This window comes from Triturus cristatus, chromosome 6, assembly GCF_964204655.1.
Source record: "Triturus cristatus chromosome 6, aTriCri1.1, whole genome shotgun sequence".
NCBI classification, from domain to species: domain Eukaryota; kingdom Metazoa; phylum Chordata; class Amphibia; order Caudata; family Salamandridae; genus Triturus; species Triturus cristatus.
In genome coordinates, this window is record NC_140589.1 from 1,554,830,713 (window position 1) to 1,554,848,111 (window position 17,399).

Below are 17,399 nucleotides of genomic sequence, written 5' to 3' on the forward strand. Positions count from 1 at the left end.
ATACCCGCAAGGTCGCTGGGTCCCACGTCTGCGGCCACGCAGAGGCTGGGCAGCTTGCGTGGACCGGTGGCTAGACTGGGCCAGACATGGTGGGGTGCCCCTTCAGTAGCCACAAAAGGGGCGAAAAGCAGACTGGGGTGGACGGGCAGAGTCTGCTTTGTCCCCAAAAAGGCGACGGCCATCGAAGGGCATTTTCGGAAACGTTGACTGGACATCCCCCAAAAAGCCAGACGTCCTCAACCAGGCGTAGCGTCCTCAACCAGCGTAGGTGGCAATCGTTCTGTCTAGTGATTCGGTGGTATCCAGTCCACATCAAATCGTACCACGTCCTGGCACTGAGGCAGCACTTGCGCAACCATTTCCCAGATAGTATGGGATTATTGACCCAAGAGGCATGTGGTATTCAAGGACCGCAGTACCAAGCTGGAGGAAGAGAACATGTGCTTCCCAAGATGATCCAGCTTCTTGAAATCCATTTCTGGGGGAGCAGAAGACAATGCGCTCTTGGAAGAAGAGGCTTGGACCACCAAGATCTCAGGGGAAGGGTGTTGGGTGAGGAAAACTGGGTTGCCCAGAGCCGGGCGGTGGGCAATCATCCTTTCCACAGGAGCCCCTGTGCTCAGCTTGGACCAGATGCCCGGAAGGACGTCAGTGAGGGCTTCGTTAGAGGGCAGAAGGGGTTCAGAGGAGGTTGCGCAGGCTGAAGCACCTCTATCAGGAGATTAGTCCCGACTGCCACTGAAGGGAGCTCTAGGCCCAAGGCCTCCGCTGCCCTTTGCACCACCACAGCTTAGGACACTCCCTCCTCCATAGCCATGGTAGGGGGAGAAAGCATGCCAAAGTCTGGAGAAGCGTCCAGACCACTGGCATCACCCAGGCCTCTCTACAGTCCGGCTCTTCAGGCTGGCCTGCTCAAGGGTCCAGCGGCTCCTCCCAATCCTAATCACCACCTTCTGGTCGACAGGGCACACCAGGGATTAACAGAGGAACTAAAGTACCCTCCGGCATCGTATTCGAAGTCGATCAATGTTGGGTCGGCTAGGAGTCCATCTCGGGGGTGAGGTGGTGGACGGCATTGGCTGGGGGCACGGCCAGCGGGGGCACAGGGAAGGTCAGGTAAGATCGACTGGCACCGATCCGGATCCAGGCCTTGCTCCACGGGGGCCCTCTGGTGCCGGAGCTGCCGGCATCGCCTAGGACCCCGACCGGCTACGCGGGCCCGAAGGCACGCCGGTGGAGTCAGGCTTCCTGAAGATACAGTGGAGGGCTTCATAAAATATATGAAGTTGGGAAGGGGACACCCCGGCTCCCAGAAACATGGGGAGGTGCAGAGTCGTCCCTGAAGGAGGCACTGGAGATGGTGCCTTAGAGCGACGATGCTCCAGCTCCCGCGTCGGGTCAGCCGACGGGGAGAAGGCGAAGAGCGTTGGTGCTTCTTCGCATTCTGTGCTTCGACTTACCCGAGGACTTTGACGACTTTGAATGGGACGAGGTGTGGGGGCTCCGAGAGTGGCTCGAGATCTTCCTTTGGAACGGGAGCAACGCGCAGCTGACTGCCGGGCCTCCAAGAGCTTTCGGGTCCGCTCCTGCAAAGACTTTGGATTTATGGGCAGCAGTTGGAGCAAGACTTCGGGTCATGGTCACGCTCCAGACACCAAAGGCATACGAGGTGCGGGTCCATCACAGACATCAGCCTGTGAAAGCTTGAATCCGGTCAGGCGGTGGGACATCACTTGCGTACCAGGAGTCAAAGACACAAAAAAAGTCGACAAAACGTCGAAAAAGTTTATTCAAAAAGTGAGTAAAGGGGTAGCTCTCTCTGGATCTGAGCTAGGCTGGCACGGAAAAAGAAAGAACCGACGTCAGCGCACAGGGCGGCATGTAATTAGGCACTGCGACGTCATACCGGCGACTACGACACCAACAACCTATCGATTTGCAGGGGTACTGCTAAGAAAAAATTCTCCTGATCCAGTCTGATGCCTGTGGGTAATTTTAAGGTAAGAAATCTATAACTAACTGTCTCTGTCAGATTTCATTTTGTGATGTGCAATGGAGAAGATGGTTGTTCCTCCAATGAAAGCTCGGAGTTATTACCATGCAACATTAAAACACCTGCTAAATTCTGGTACAACATTTTGATCAGCACTTTTCACAATTTCTCTTCAAAAGGGCAGGAGAAAATAAGATAAGAGGGTTACCATGCATTAGGAAGCGACTGAACTTGCTCTTTGTTTTCTTTTACTTTTCCTTATCAGATATGCATTTATGTATTTGCATGATCGGTCAAGGGGATGAGTCCTTCATTACAATATATGGTTGGGTTTATTGGATGACCACCCACCAGGAAAAAGAAAACCTAGAGAATGTTTTATGTAGAGCTGAACAATGTCTCTCTATCTGATAGGTGCATGAGCCTTCCTTTGTTAGCCGGTCCGACATCTTTCTTAAGGAAGTCCAGAGGTTATTGATCGCCATGATCTCTAACTTTGTCATACCAGTCCTAACAGAAATCCTATGCTTAAGGTGTTTCAGGGGAATTTTAGCAAACCCATCTCATACTATTATTTTCCAACAATATTTTTTAACAAGTGCATTACACAATACCGCTTGCAGCAGAGGTACTCCATGAGTAGGCAAGTACCAGTTGTGCGTATGCATTTATTAGTAGTGATGTTGTATCTTCTATTTCTAGTAATATACATAATGATCTACCATTAGGATCAGACTTTTCCTAAGTAACCTCGCAGTACAGCATTCTACTAATTAGTATATTAACTCCTGATGACTGGCTGAGCAGCAAAAGTGATCTACTATTCCCTCCGAGCCCTCACAACCTCTGCCTCCAGTATGTTTGTCTCTTGCAACAGGGCAATACCACTTATTTCTGCCTTTACAGCTATGGACATTGTATTTATTTTAACGGGGTATTTAACTGAGTAACATCCCTGAGGTCAACAAGGAGCAGCAGCCACATCTAGGTTCGACAGGGTCAAATGTCCTAACCTCACTTTAACAACTCAACAAGTTTAATAAACATTATGAATTAGACTGTACAGCTATATATCTACAAAATGTAGTGCCAAATATTTCACATAGTCAAGTTAACAGACAATAACAGGTCATGTTACATCAAGCATCTTTTCAACGTAAATGCCACATTTAGCACTTAGGGGTTAGTTACAGGTTTTAACACCATGCAGAGACGAGTGTAAACTGGAGTTAAAGGCCAAATCAGTCTACAAGTAAGGCAGCAATAGTGCAGGTCCCAGAGTGAGCTGCTTTCACCATGAATAGTTCACAAAGGAACATCCGGTGAAATCAGTCTGTGGTGAAGAGGCAACACATGCAGTAATCTGGTGTGCAAAAGCCAGTACTGCTGCTACAGATCATTGCAAGCACAGTAACTTAGAAACCTGCGAAGATTCTGATACAAGGAAATAACGAAACTTCAGTATCATCGTTTCCACTGGGTGAAATGCACACCTGGTAGATATGGTAATAAGTAATAAGCGCCTAATATAGTATTTTTTTGAGTTCACAATAATCAATCAGCCTACAGGCATTAGAATTCATAGCAAAAAAAACTGGTCTAAAATGCACAAAAAATGAACATTGAACAAATTCAAGAACAACAGATATTTTGAGGAAGCAAACATGAGGGGAAACTTAGATCGTAATCGGGTAATAAATATAAAGACAGGAAATAAGATACCTGTTGTGTAAATGAGACGTCTAGACTAATAATGCCAATTTGCCTTCTCCATAACTTGGTATTGGAGAGAATCTTATACCAAATAATTATCATATAAGCACAATGGGACATACTCAAATTATTAATTTCAATCATAAAAAATACATTCACAAAGCACAGAAAATGGCACACATTAATGTTACACATCCCTATGACGGTACAATTAGAATTAATTTACTTTTTGCCCGATACCTCTAAACTGCACCACAAAAGGCAAGCCAACCATGTACCGTAAAAGTATTTTGCATTCAGCATGGTTCTAGAGGGTCACTTGTGTGCCTATTGGTAGTTCCCATTTAATACCGATCCTGTCGTGGTTCAGCTTGCTGCTGCATTGCATTGATTTCACAACTGGCTGAAGACATCTAGCAGCAGTCCCTGGCACTATTTTAAGTGTACTGCTTCCTCCATGCACCTGCTGACTGCAGACATTGTCCTTTGATTCCTCATCTACATCTCACAGCATCAGATTCGACTCATCATTAGTGCCACCATGCTCACATGTGAGCAGCTCATGCACACTGATAGGACTCCACACAGTATTCAAACATTCGGTAGAGTGTACAGTAATCTCGATTTTATTTAGCTCCCTCCATTCCTAAAACACCGAACCGCCTAAATCCTCAGACCCATGTTAGCACATGTTTTAGATCTTTCAATCTCTCTTGAAACACTGAACGGGCTTAGATGAAACTAAATGTGAGACTTCATTATGTTTTTTTACTGCATCTGCCCTACACCTGCATTCAAATATCGAGACATTGTCCCTCCTTTCACCGACCCACTCTCGCGATACTTTCCTTTGGATTCTGGAATGCATCTCAGCCTCTTCCCCCAGCATCAGGTTAGAAGCATCAGGCTTCTGCCAGTTTCTGTGCTTATTCAGAGAAGAACTAGCCAAAAGGAAGCTGCTTGACCCCAGTACGAGCATTATAAAGTTCTGTCTTACCTCATACACACTGCCTGCAATACCTGTAAAAGTTAAGTTTACAGTAAGGTTCCATGGAGTGATGTATGTTTACACAGAGGCTCCACTTTACCGGGGGCCCCCGACCCTGCAGGGCGGGCTCAGTGGACAGGAATGGAGAATCCTGCCGATGTAGGGACGCTACGAAGAACAAATAGAGCCCACCTCCGACAGAAATACAGCTGACTTTTATTCGTCAATGCGTGGCAGACAGGGAAAACGCTCATTTCTCCTTACGCGTTTCAGCATTTTGCCTTGGTCACAGGTGAGTGTCTTTTATATTCCAAACTGTCACAGTGCTCGACTACAGGCCCCAGGATGCACTACAATAAGTCTTTCAGCAAGTGGCATGGCGTAATATTTCATCTTGCTTCAATAGCGTAATTCAAACACCAAATGTCACAACAAGTAAATGCCATAATTTCAAAGTGCAAGCTGTGAAAAATTAAATTTTCAAAGTGCATATAGTTCTGTTACCACGCTCTTGTAATTGCTGGAATGCAGAGTTGCCAGAGAGAGAATTAACTCTCTCATCTCCCTTTCTCACTGACGTTCTATTCCCCAAATCGCCTCGGAAATCCAGTGGTATATATATATATATATATATATATATATATATATATATATATATATAGAGAGAGAGAGAGAGAGAGAGAGAGAGAGATAAGAACGAACCTTCTGCATGCATAAATCTGTCTGAACAAGATCGCACCGTTACACATTTTATATGACTAACAACTCTAAAGCCATGAAAAAGTAAAATCACTAACAATTATTGGTGAAAGGTAATGTATGTTAAAATTTCCTGCAGTCTGATTTTGTTTATCACAATTTCCATATTTCGTCTACTGCTTCCTAGAAGTCGAAAAACTGTCCCATATCAGGACCTCCATCTCGGACAGGAGCTCTCTGCTACGGATGTTACAGCAATTCACGCATCTGTGCCTCCATGACGCAGAAAACATAGAAAGGGGGAGGTGGGGGGTCATGTGGCATGTAGGGTGGCATGTAGTGGGCTTCTTTAAAAGCCAGTATGGCGGGAGGGGTTAGCGGAAGACCATTGGCGGCTTCAGTATCTGGAAGCCAATCAGGAAACACACACATTGAATTAATTTACTTGGAATGCACAAGATTCCAGGATGATGTTTTTCCACCTTATTTCTGTTCTGCGATTCTGGTTTACCAGCTTCGATAACTTTGCATATTTGGAACTGATTGATGGATACCTAAGCCCACCTGTGAATGCTTTAGGAGGGATTTGTAAACATTGGTGATATTTACCTTGAGGATGTTTTGGGTTTCATTCCACTTGTTTGTCCACTCTTTGGTTAGTTCTTTTACCTACGGAAAATAACAAAAATGTACTTATTAGAAAAGCAGAAAAGAAACCACTCTGTACAGAACTGACAGTGATGGTTTACCCGATGCCCATCAGAGAGTGAATATAAGCATTAGTAATGCAGCATGAGCTGCTTTGAAAACTTAAACACTCAGCGGAGTGACGTGCCTTGGATTCAGTGGCCCAGCTTTGAAATATGGATGCCCTATGGTTTGCCATTACTAAGCACTACCCTTCATTACACGACTACTACTCTCACGTTATAAGAGTTGTGCCTCGAAAACAAGGAGCTGCGATAACCCCTTTACATTATAAACATTTTTTTGACCCCTCCAACTGTAAGAAAGACATAAATAACCGAATGTTCATGCAGAGGTTCTGTTCATAAACCCCAAGCATACCACAAGCGTGTAAGACTGACCGCATGCGATGGAGTAGGGAGAGAATATAGCATTGTAATGAGGATGAGACTATTCGGAGTATCGATTATTGTTTATAAGTAATCTGATTAATGTCACTTCATGTACTTCTCGTCACAGTTCTTACATTATATGGATACATTAAACTGTCCTAAGTCTTCAATCGACAATCATTGGTAGGTATCCACAAATCATGTAGAACGCCTGATCCTCTTGGAAGAACGGATTCAAAAACTCCACGGTGGTAGGAGAGGGATTGTACCATGAACCATTAAATGACTGACCACAGACAACTGCCAATGTGAGCCCAGATTCTGAAACCAGGAATCCATCCACTCTGAGGAACAGAATGGCCAAACATACACCTGATTGGACACAACACAAGCAATTACTAGCAGGAGTAACATCATCCAACCTCATGAGTGTAAGAAACTGGGGAACTGGTAGAAAGGGGTGACGCCCTACGCAAGCAGCAACCACAATACTTGTCAGATTGAAGCCCCAAGCAAACCCCAAATTAACCTGTGCTTAATCAGGCTTACCTTGGAGGCAATGTGTATAGTATATAGGCAGTACTTCAAACAGTAATAAAGTGAAATCACAACACAAGGTTGTGCATCAACGTCGAGCACGCCATCGACTAGGGGCTTGCGATGCAAAGTCCTGCATGAGATGCATCACGAACCGGCGGGTTTCGAATAAACTGTGGGGCTTGCGATGTAGAGTCCTGTAACTTTGTCGATGATGCTGTCGTAAAAGGGCTTGCGATAAGAAAGCATGCATTTGAGGAATCGTTGCGTAGCAGCTGTTCCAGGAAGGATCGGGTTGCGATGCGAAGTCGAACATGGAGACAGTCCACAAAGCAGTCCAGATGCAGAGTTTTGGAGAGGTGATATGTTGCGCAGAGGCTCAGATGAGGACTTTGGAAAGGCGATGCGTTGCACAGTGGCTTCAATGCCTCAGTTGTGCTGGGTCCAGTTGTGCTGGCAGGAGCACCTTTAGGCCCACTTCCAAGAGTCCAGGACTGAGGTGGCACCACTTGGGAGGACAAGACTCACAGCTGACAGAGTGCATGTGCTGGATACAATGTGGCTGGAGCCTTCTGTCCTGGAGGCTCTGGTCAGAAGGCCAGACAACTAGCCCTTGGAGTCACACTGGTGGTCCTGGTTTCAAGATGCAGGTCCAGTGCTTCACTCAGGCAGCAGGGCAGCAGAGTGGAAGTCCTTCTTGCAGTGCAGCACAGCAGTTCGTCCTACTTCTGAGTTTTCCACTGGTCCAGATGTGTACTGAAGAGTTGGGCTCTGAGGTCCAATATTTATACCTGGTGTTCACTTTGATGTTGGGAGACGCTTCCAGAGGTTTCCATTCCGAGAGCTGCATGGAATTTCCTGCCTCCCTGCCCTGGCCTCGGTGTGTCTGGGATCACAATACACTAGTGTCAAACCCATTTGAGAGAGCGCTCATGCAGGGCCTTTGTGATGTGCAAGTGTGGTAGATGACAGCTCCTCCCCCTCCTTAACTCAGAGGGGCCCACCCTGCCAACACCTAGCTTCCCTTTGTGTTATTGTCTGGGAGCAATGCATACAGGCCCCCTGCCAGCTTACACTTAATCATGTGACCCGGGGACAGGCTGCAGGCACCAAATTGGTTAGGACAACATAATGCCATCTTTCTAACTTGCAGGCGCTACTGCAACGCGATCGACTTTCGCAATACACTGGATGTTACAAGCTACGTGGAACAATTAAACAAATGGAAACGGTGTTACTGATTAAATCGGAGGCTGGCAAAGGAGTACAGAAACTAATGGAACCTTGCCACACTTCTGAAACACTGTTAAATCTGAAGAAGGATTGAATGCATGTTGATTTACGGACTTAGCCAACAGTGGTCTCTACCAACAAGGAAAACAGTGCTTTACACGTCAGCATACGCGCCAACAGACCATTTTGTAATGCCACCGTTTCATCTTGATACAAAAACGAACACATATGGAATACACAGGAGAATAGAGTTGGTATCCTGTACTTGGTCCTGAGGAGACCCCAAAATGACGGGGTTCGAAACGCTTCGACAACCACGCAGTAGACTTGAACTTTCAACCACAAACATAGGGAATCTCGCTAAAAAAATAAGGTGCCTTGTTTATGTGTAATCAATAAGTTGTTACAACCCCTGTTAATACTTTGTTTTAGGAGTTTGGACAACTGAGACAAATCTGCCACTCCTACTATTAAAAATGTTGGGTACTGGTGCATTACATATGTGCCATGAATTGTTAAAACACTTTTTTTTATAGGTTTATAATTATGCTTATGTTTACAGAATCTAGGAATAATTTGTGTGTTATTTAAGTTCACTGGATTTTATCTAATGATTGTGATATGCAAAATGTGCAAAAAAGGTTGAAAATGTACTAAGTTAAGAGACTGTGGTCGAGTTAATTAAATCTTTGGACCACAAATAAATGACTAATTGCATTAAATATTTTCAGACAAGTTATATTGTTGCATATGAAGTCTTTCAAGTACTTTAACCTTGCTGAGTCAATGAGCCCAACCCCTTGTTACAAACTTTCTAAAAGGGGCATTTTTCAGAATTGTGACTAGATCTCCAACTTTACCACTAAAGAGTGATTTTAATCACAATTCCATAGACACCAAACTCAACCTATCTACCTGCTCTCAATTGAAGGCTATCACAATGTAATAGGGTAACCCAATGTTATCCAATAAGAGCCGTACGCCTCATAGCAGTGAAAAATAAATGTAGGGGTTTTTCATTACTACGACACGTAAAACGTAAAAGTACATGTCCAACATTTTAAATACACCGCACCCTGCCCTCTGGACTGTGTAAGGCCTACCCTAGAGGTGACATATGTATTAAAAGGGAGATTTGGGCCTGGCAAGAAATGTATCTTGCAAGGTTGAAATGGCAGTTGAAAACTGCACACATAGGCTCTGCAATGGCAGGCCCGAGACATGTGTAAAGGGCTACTTAGGAGGCTCGTACAAGTGCTGCAGGCCCACTAGTAGCACTTAGTTAACAGGCCCTGGGTACATGTAGTACTAGGGATTGGGTATACAGCAATTTCACCATGTTTAGAGGAGAGAGCACAAGCACATTAGCATTGGTTAGCAGTGGTAAAGTGTACAGAATCCGAAGGCCAGCGAACAAAAAGCCAGCAAGAAAAGGAGACTTCAAAGCAAAATGTTGGGGAAAAACCAACCCAAGGATGCCAGGTACCACAAGGAGCAATGATGCCTAAGCAATGCAAATGAGTAAGAAGAGAAAACTTTTCACTGCAAATGGTACCCCTACCCTGTTAGTGTATGGCTAGGCAGCTGGCGAATGACACTCGTGGCATATTAACTGAAACCAAAGACGATTGTAAAAAAAAAAAAAAAATGAAAAACTTGGAAAACACGACATAGCATAAAGATATACTTAAGAATAAAAACAAAACATCTAAATTTCCCATGATACACCTTAGCGGAGTAAATGGATAGGTCAAACCCCCAGTTCAGGCAGCATCACATTCCCCAGCACAGCAACTCTGGCAAAAGAGGGTCCAAGGTCAAGGTTCACACATGCCTCAAGTGACCTGAACACCCCACAGGAGAATTAGAGGCACCCATCTCCTTCACGTGGACTACATTTCAGAATGCTTAAAATAACACTGAATAGCGACAACAAGCGGCAAGCACTCTCCTTCTCATTGACTACATTTTGGAATACTTAAAATAATGATGAATAGCGACAACAAGACTTGCGGTATGTGTGTGAATACATTACTGTTTTGTCTCAAGAGCCAGAGAACATACAGAGCACCAACACCTTGACAGGAACCTGGAGGTGAAGCTAAATGAAAAACGAAGTATATAAAACATCCACTTTCCAATGGCACACTACTTAAAGAAAGGAACATGACATCACTGGAGAATAAGCAAGTATTCTAGAGCAACTATGAGCCATGCACCTGACTGCAGATGTGGATCTTCATTTTTCAGTACATTTCGAAAGGAGGGGAACTATATGGCAAAGAGGCATGATAGAAACAATGGTGAACTGCTGACACCAGACCACTCCAAGTACAGAAATGCACTAAAACCCAAACTTGAGTTCAACAAAGTCCCAGAGTGCCAGGCCACCCTTGACAGCACTGTCATTTCACAGCTCACATCTCCCATGACAGCACAGACAATACTTTAAAAGGATTATGGGTCTAAAATAGCAAATAAGCAGCAAATTCAAATATATGTCTAAGGGCAGAACCTGGAGCGTCCGCAACCCCTGCATTAAACAAGGAGGATAGGCAACCATCTGGAAGATGGTGATAAGGGGAAGGTGATGCAAAGTCGAACCCAGATTTCTGCATCAACAGTCTAATGCCAACTCTGGAATAACAGACCAACTCTTGAATTAAACACCTGTGAAAACAAAAGTGTTCAGAAGAAAACAATTCTCAAAAATGATGGGAATACTGTTGACCTATCACCTAAGAAGATTAGCATCAGCACCATCTGCACCATAAGGCTAACGTCGCTGTAGCACAATCATAACTACAGCAAACCACCATTCGGAACCAGACTGCATTGTACTTCCGGCTATATGATGATTTATTCTTACTTAAGGTGCAATCAGGTCTACTTCAGTAAAAACATGGCAATGAAAATCAGTCATTTGACATATATGAATGTGTGTGCATACTCCTGCTCAGCAAAATTATTCTGCTTGCAAGGGAGTTTCGTACATCTAAAATGTTAGACAAAGAAGGAATCTTTACTTGCCTCTAACCATGGGATTGCAGTTCATTACTACTGTAGATTCACACAGAGTGCACAATCCCACCCTTTAGTGCTGGACTTGAAATACCAAAACACATCTGGAGCTAACCAGAACTGGAACTCACAAGCATCAGTGAGGCCTCAAAGTCTGCTTTAGCCCAACAGATTTGACAGCTAATTAGGGAAACACCCTCTTTTTATAAGATACAATTATCACTGCCACACAGGGTCCTAGGTTTTACACTGGAAATCTAAAAGAATTGCCTCAGCCACGGCCCTGGTAAAGAGTTCTATTTTACAAGTGCAGAAAACTTCAGGAAGTTTGGTGTAATATGCAGGACATTTTACTTAACATGCCCTTCCTTGGACCCAATGGTCTGCTGTTCACAAAGGTATAACTGTTTTACTAAATCTCCTTGTGTGCGGGCACACATTTACCAGTACCTCTCAATGTTGCCCTCCTCAATGTAAGATCTCAGTCCAAACATTATTCTGAAATTTACACATTGATTTTACACTATAGGCTGGACTGCCTATTCCTTACCAAGACTTGGCTCCAAGAACACTTCCTCACTTATTTCACTGGCCACTCCAGGGGGATACAAGATTAAACACATTAATAGATTCTATAAATGGGGTGATACAGTGGCCTGTATTTATAAAAAACTTGTTTCTCATTTCTGCCATCAACACTACCCCAACTCCAGCAGCTGAAGCTCTCACTCTTACAGACTGCTCTTTTAAGGCACATCTCCTCTACAAACCTCCGTGTCCATCTCCTAATTTTGTTACAACCTTCTTCAAACTTGCTTCGAGTGGGCTATTAAATAATAATAGGTGCCCCTTTCTTTGCGACTTCAATATGTACCTCAACATTGTGACCATCATGTGGCATAAATGGTTGCACCTCAGCAAGTTGATTCTAACCCTCTCCACATTACTCTTTCCTTTGGAGTGGTTGCCTACACCCAGTCGGCCATTTACGAGGCTTTCTACGCTTTTAAGAAGGACCTATACAAAGCCCCGCCATCAATCTCTGATTCCACGTGTGATCTTTGCTGCTCCTAAACATCTTGGTCATTTACCCTTAGAAGCTTAGACAGGCCTGGAAACCCCCCTCACAGAGGACAAAATCAAATCGCTACTGGGGGACTTACCCCCAGGTAAAGTTCCAGGACCGGATGGGCCATTGGGAAAATTGAGTATACCATTCAGCCAATCAATAGCGCCACAACTGGTTAAATTGTATGATGATGTCTTCACCACTGATTCTCTGCCTCCATGAGGCACTTATCTCCACATTACTGAAACTGCACAAAGACCCAACAGACCCAGGAATTATTCACAAGGTCCAAACAGGCCTTGTTTTGGGTTGTAATACTTCCCTTAATCTCCGCAGATTATGGCACATTAAAGACGAATCAGAGGCTTTATTCCTCAATACTCAATTGCTCTTGATCTGGAGAAAGCCTTTGACTTTCTGCACTGGGGATATACGTCTAGAGTGCTTAGGTTATTCAGCATAGACCAATATTGGCGGAAATGCATTCGTATTCTATATTCCACACCCTCAGCGAGAGTGAAAACTGGGAAATCTGTCTCAGTCAAGTGGGCAATATGGAAAGGCACTCAGCAGGGTTGTCTGCTTTTACCCTGGCTATTCTTCATGGCTATGGAACTGTTGGCAGCCCACTTGCACCTTCTAGGTATATACTAGGGCATACCGAACCGGCACAATTCAAGCTGTACCCCTAAATGCGAATGATCTACTCCTTTATATTTGAGATGCAAATACAGATTTGTCTTCTATTACTCAGGTACTAGCCGAATTTGCGATCACGCCTTAAAGTTCACTGGGCTATATCCTGCATTTTCCCATTGCAACACGGCTGTGGTCTTCCCTTTCAGACACTAGAACCCAGATTGAAGAATGAAATGGCTTCATTTCGATATTTAGGTATTAATCTTTCTCACACCCCATGGATTTATATGATAGAAATTTAGACAGAGCAATTCAGGTGCTTTCCACTAGGATTTCTTTCCGATCTTCTCTTCCACTTTCAGAGCTGGGTCATATTGCTTTGGTGAAGATGGTAGTTCTACTTCGCTTTCTGTATTATTTTTATTAATCCCTCTTTGCTCGTTACACTTTCCTTTTTTAGACAAGTAGATTAATTTCTTATTGTGTTGATCTGGAGGACAGGGCGATGGTGAGTAGCCTTAGCTGTCAGGAATCGAGACGTGTAGCGCCTGCCTAGCCGGTTGGAACTGCAATTCCCAGAAGGTTGAGTGGGGGGAGGAGCGAGAGTCTACAAGAGGACACGTCACGCGTTCTGCAGCGTGCGTAATTTTGAATGTTTGTCTGGTTTCCTGAGGCCTGCGGGGGTCGGAGATCATCAGCAGAGGTGTACGGACTCGGTGCAGCCGTCCCCGGGGATTCCGAAGCCGTGGTGTTGGAGTGCTCGGCGAAGCATTCTTCGAGTCCTGGTGAGGATTCTAGACAGCATGAAGAATCGAGAGACGGTGAGTGAGAGCAGAAGTTCGCTATTTCACCGAACGGTGACGGCGCATCAGCGAGGAATAGCAGGCTGTGGTGCTTTGAACCACAGAAGACTGCATTTTCTATAGTTATTAGTTGTTGGTTGGGCGGCGGTGACGTAACCGTGTTTTCGCCTTTCTGACTCTGTCGGCTTTCGAATTTTCTTTTTTAAATGGATTATTGGAATGAAGGATTTGGCTGGGTCAATAATTCACAGTGACATTGTGATACTGGAAGCAGTTTGGTTAGGGGAAACTAAGGAATCCGTATTTCTTTTATGAAGAGTTTTAAATCCTATTAAGAGACATCCAGGAGTGTTACTACAAAACCCTCTGACTAGGTCCACGGACCATTTATACTTATTTGGGTTTGACTTTTCTTTATTCTACTTTCGAGACTTTGTTCATATAATTTTGGGTCAAACCATAACTGAATTAAGGTGAGCCAGGGGAGAGGTCTGATTCCAGGGTGTGTTAGACACAAGGTCCTCGGGTGTTTGTGTATGAATATGGCATATGTGTGGTTTCAAACAATGTGTTATATTTTATATGATGTTCCATCACAAGGGATTGGTTGTTTTTTTGGGATTCTAAATACCAGCGTGAGGTAGCCAGGAAGAGGTGAAAGGTATTTATGTTCACTTAGCGAGACTTTATGAGAGTAGACATATATAAGTGTTTTTTGTTGATGTTTGTTGTTTTGTCTTATAGGTTCTCATCCCTGCTGTCCCCAACCTTTCCCTTCCCTCACTTGATCGCCCTGACGCGCCGTAACTTTTCAGTTAGAGTTCTGGGATGTCAAGAGGTGGACCCCTTATTGCATCACCCGGATCCTGAGGAGTACAAAAACCTGACATTAGCTACACTGAAAACTTCCAGAATCAGCAGAAGGACTGACCCTCCCGGACTTTGACAGCTATTACTTGGCGGCACAACTAAAATGGCTGGCTCATTGGCTCTCTCGGTGCTCTCTATAGGAGACAGGGTGCACTACTGAGGACTTCAGGGAGGGTCTATTGCACTACTTACTGCTCTGTCCCGCCTGCCTGTTTTCTCTCCCTACTAAGCTATTTCTCACAGCCTTGGTTTGTCTGGCCAGAACTAATAAACTGACACAGTGGCACCCTATGGTACTGCCATTCCTTTGTTGGGCCTTCCGCCCAAAACGGGATGATTGCGACCTAGTCAATTACATCTTTGGCATACAGCTGGCCTATCCACAGTAGGTGATTTTTTGGCAATTATGAGATCATGGAATTCCCTACTGTTGAAGCAGATTATAATTTACCTCCAGGGCAATTCCTCTCCAACAAATGTATTTGGAATTCACTTTACACACTTCTTCGTATGAGCCACATGTTATCACCCACACATGAAGTATAATAAACTCTATAGATGCCTGGCACGGGTAGTAAACCGATAAAATAATTCCAAAGGTCATTTTTAAATCAAGAAGATAGCTCCAGGGCGCCTCTGAGAATCTTCTGAGAAGCTGACCTGGCTAAGTCGTTTCAAAACACCAAATTAAATAAAGTGCTAGAATATTTTGAGGCTCCTAATACAGGTCAAATATATTCAATATAATGTCCTGATCTGGTATAGACAGGATCTAGCCGCAGATTCCGTATCTTATAATTCTCCCCAGGCGCAGTACCTCTGCACATCGGTAGCGGGGATTGGGCGACTCAGTTTTGACCTTGTTCTCAAGGTGTGATGTCAACAGAGTCCATATAAGCCCTCCCCTAATGCGCTGACGACAGTTTCTTCTGCGACGATTTTTCGCACCAAAAACACAGAGCCACTATAGAAACTGCCTATGGAAACAGTGTGCCAAAATAGAGACATCTTTGTGTCAAACAATATCGAAGTCCTAAAGAAAGGCACCAGAATGCCAAGAAAGGGATCTTGTAGGAAACAAGACAAGAAGCTTGCAGAACGGGGAGGATGGGTGGGTCGTTAAGGGATCTAAGGCTAGAACCTGTGTCTACTAGATATGGCGTTACGCGGGGACGCGCTATTCAAAATACTTGCCCTTACCTAAACGAAGGCTCGCCGTGAGGGGAACGGCTTTCGTGGGGAGAGTTGCCTTGCCCGCCCGCCGCGAGGGACCGGGAGTATTCCTGCACCGCCGTGAGGTGAACGGCCAGGAGACCACAAGCCCCAGCATCCTCAGCTCCGGGCGCCTGCCGCTGACGACATCAGGCAGCGCCCGGGCTCTTCATAAGCCCAGCAGGATTCACGCAGCGCGGGACGCACGCGGGCAGCGCCCGGGCAAAGCCCGGGCCAAGGGCGGGCCCATCCTTGCCCGTCATCGCCAGGAAGAGGCAGGGCAGGGCCCCCCCTCTAACATCGTTGGTCTGGGGGTATTTGGCTGTAAAACCACTACCGGCTACCTACATCAACACTCATCATGGGGAAAAAGACCTCAGCAGCGCCCAGAAGACCGGGTAAGCCCAAACAACATGCAGCACCCACTACCCCATTGCCAAGCTTAACGGCCATAGACAAAATGTTGCAAAAAACAATAGGGGTCGTTGCTACGGCCATTCAGAATACTGAAAGACGCCTCTCGCTTCCACCTAGTCTACCCCTATTCATGCAACATGATAACTCCTTTGAAAGATCCCTCGATTCTTTACTTGCCACATCATACGCAGGGCTTCCGGGCACAGCTACGAAAGAGAACTACAAAAATGGAAATATAGTTCCCCATGATCATCTGCCTACGGATACTAGGTTATCGTCAACTCCCATTATGTTAGAAGCAAGCCCAAACAGGGACATGGATCTTTTGTTATCTCCAGCAGACAATTTGATTCACATAGAAGGGATCGACTCATGTCATGACTCTGTTGCCCTTGACTCAGGTGGGGATAAAAACTTTAGCGGACCAATGCAAACAAGGGGACAGAAAGCAAAGAGGCAAAAAGCTAAAAGCAAGCGGAAACACATCGAGGCCCCACAAGACAAACAGAAGGGTGGGAATAGTCAACCACGGAGGTCTGTCGTACCCGTAGTACCAGATAAGGCCAAAGGGGACGGCCTAGCTAGTAGGACGGATTCCTCCATTATAGAAATTAACACATTGTCAGGGGCTCAGGGATTTTGGGGGAGACTGGAGACACTGATATCTACTCTTTTGGGTCCTTTGAACTTACATGTATCAAACATAGAAAAAAGGATGAGAGTATTGATTGATCATGTATCTAAATTAAGTTCAAGGCAGCATCAAGAAATTTTTCCCACTCCAGGGGTAACTACCATTATCGATGATGTGCAAATAAATCAGCCCAAAATGTTTGATAAAATTAATAATAGTGTCCCCTTGCTGCCCCCAATACCAAGTACAAGTAAAAACTTACCACCTGTGGAGCATCATCCCAAACGGGCATCTAAACCAACATCCCCCAAGGCTGCCACCCCTGTAGAGATGGCTCAAACTATCCCTAAAAGTAATATGGCATACCCTGGTCAAATCAATACTGATGCCGGACTTGACTTATCCCCACCCTTACCCAAGCCGGTCCAGCCCATATCAACCACTGCTAAGCTAATTCCGGCCCGTATTAGCCTACCCCCTGAGTGCGGACCC

The 17,399-nt window shown here is 45.0% G+C and overlaps 1 protein-coding gene across 2 annotated transcripts in view; it reads right to left on the minus strand.

The window, feature by feature from the left end:
* KIF16B (kinesin family member 16B) overlaps positions 1 to 17,399 on the minus strand; it is a 1,684,060-nt gene that overhangs the window by 1,075,977 nt on the left and 590,684 nt on the right. For both annotated transcript variants that reach the window (XM_085612707.1, XM_085612706.1), the window contains exon 12: positions 6,003 to 6,062. In XM_085612707.1, coding sequence (XP_085468833.1) covers positions 6,003 to 6,062 — 60 coding nt within the window. The remainder of the gene's footprint in view (positions 1 to 6,002; positions 6,063 to 17,399) is intronic.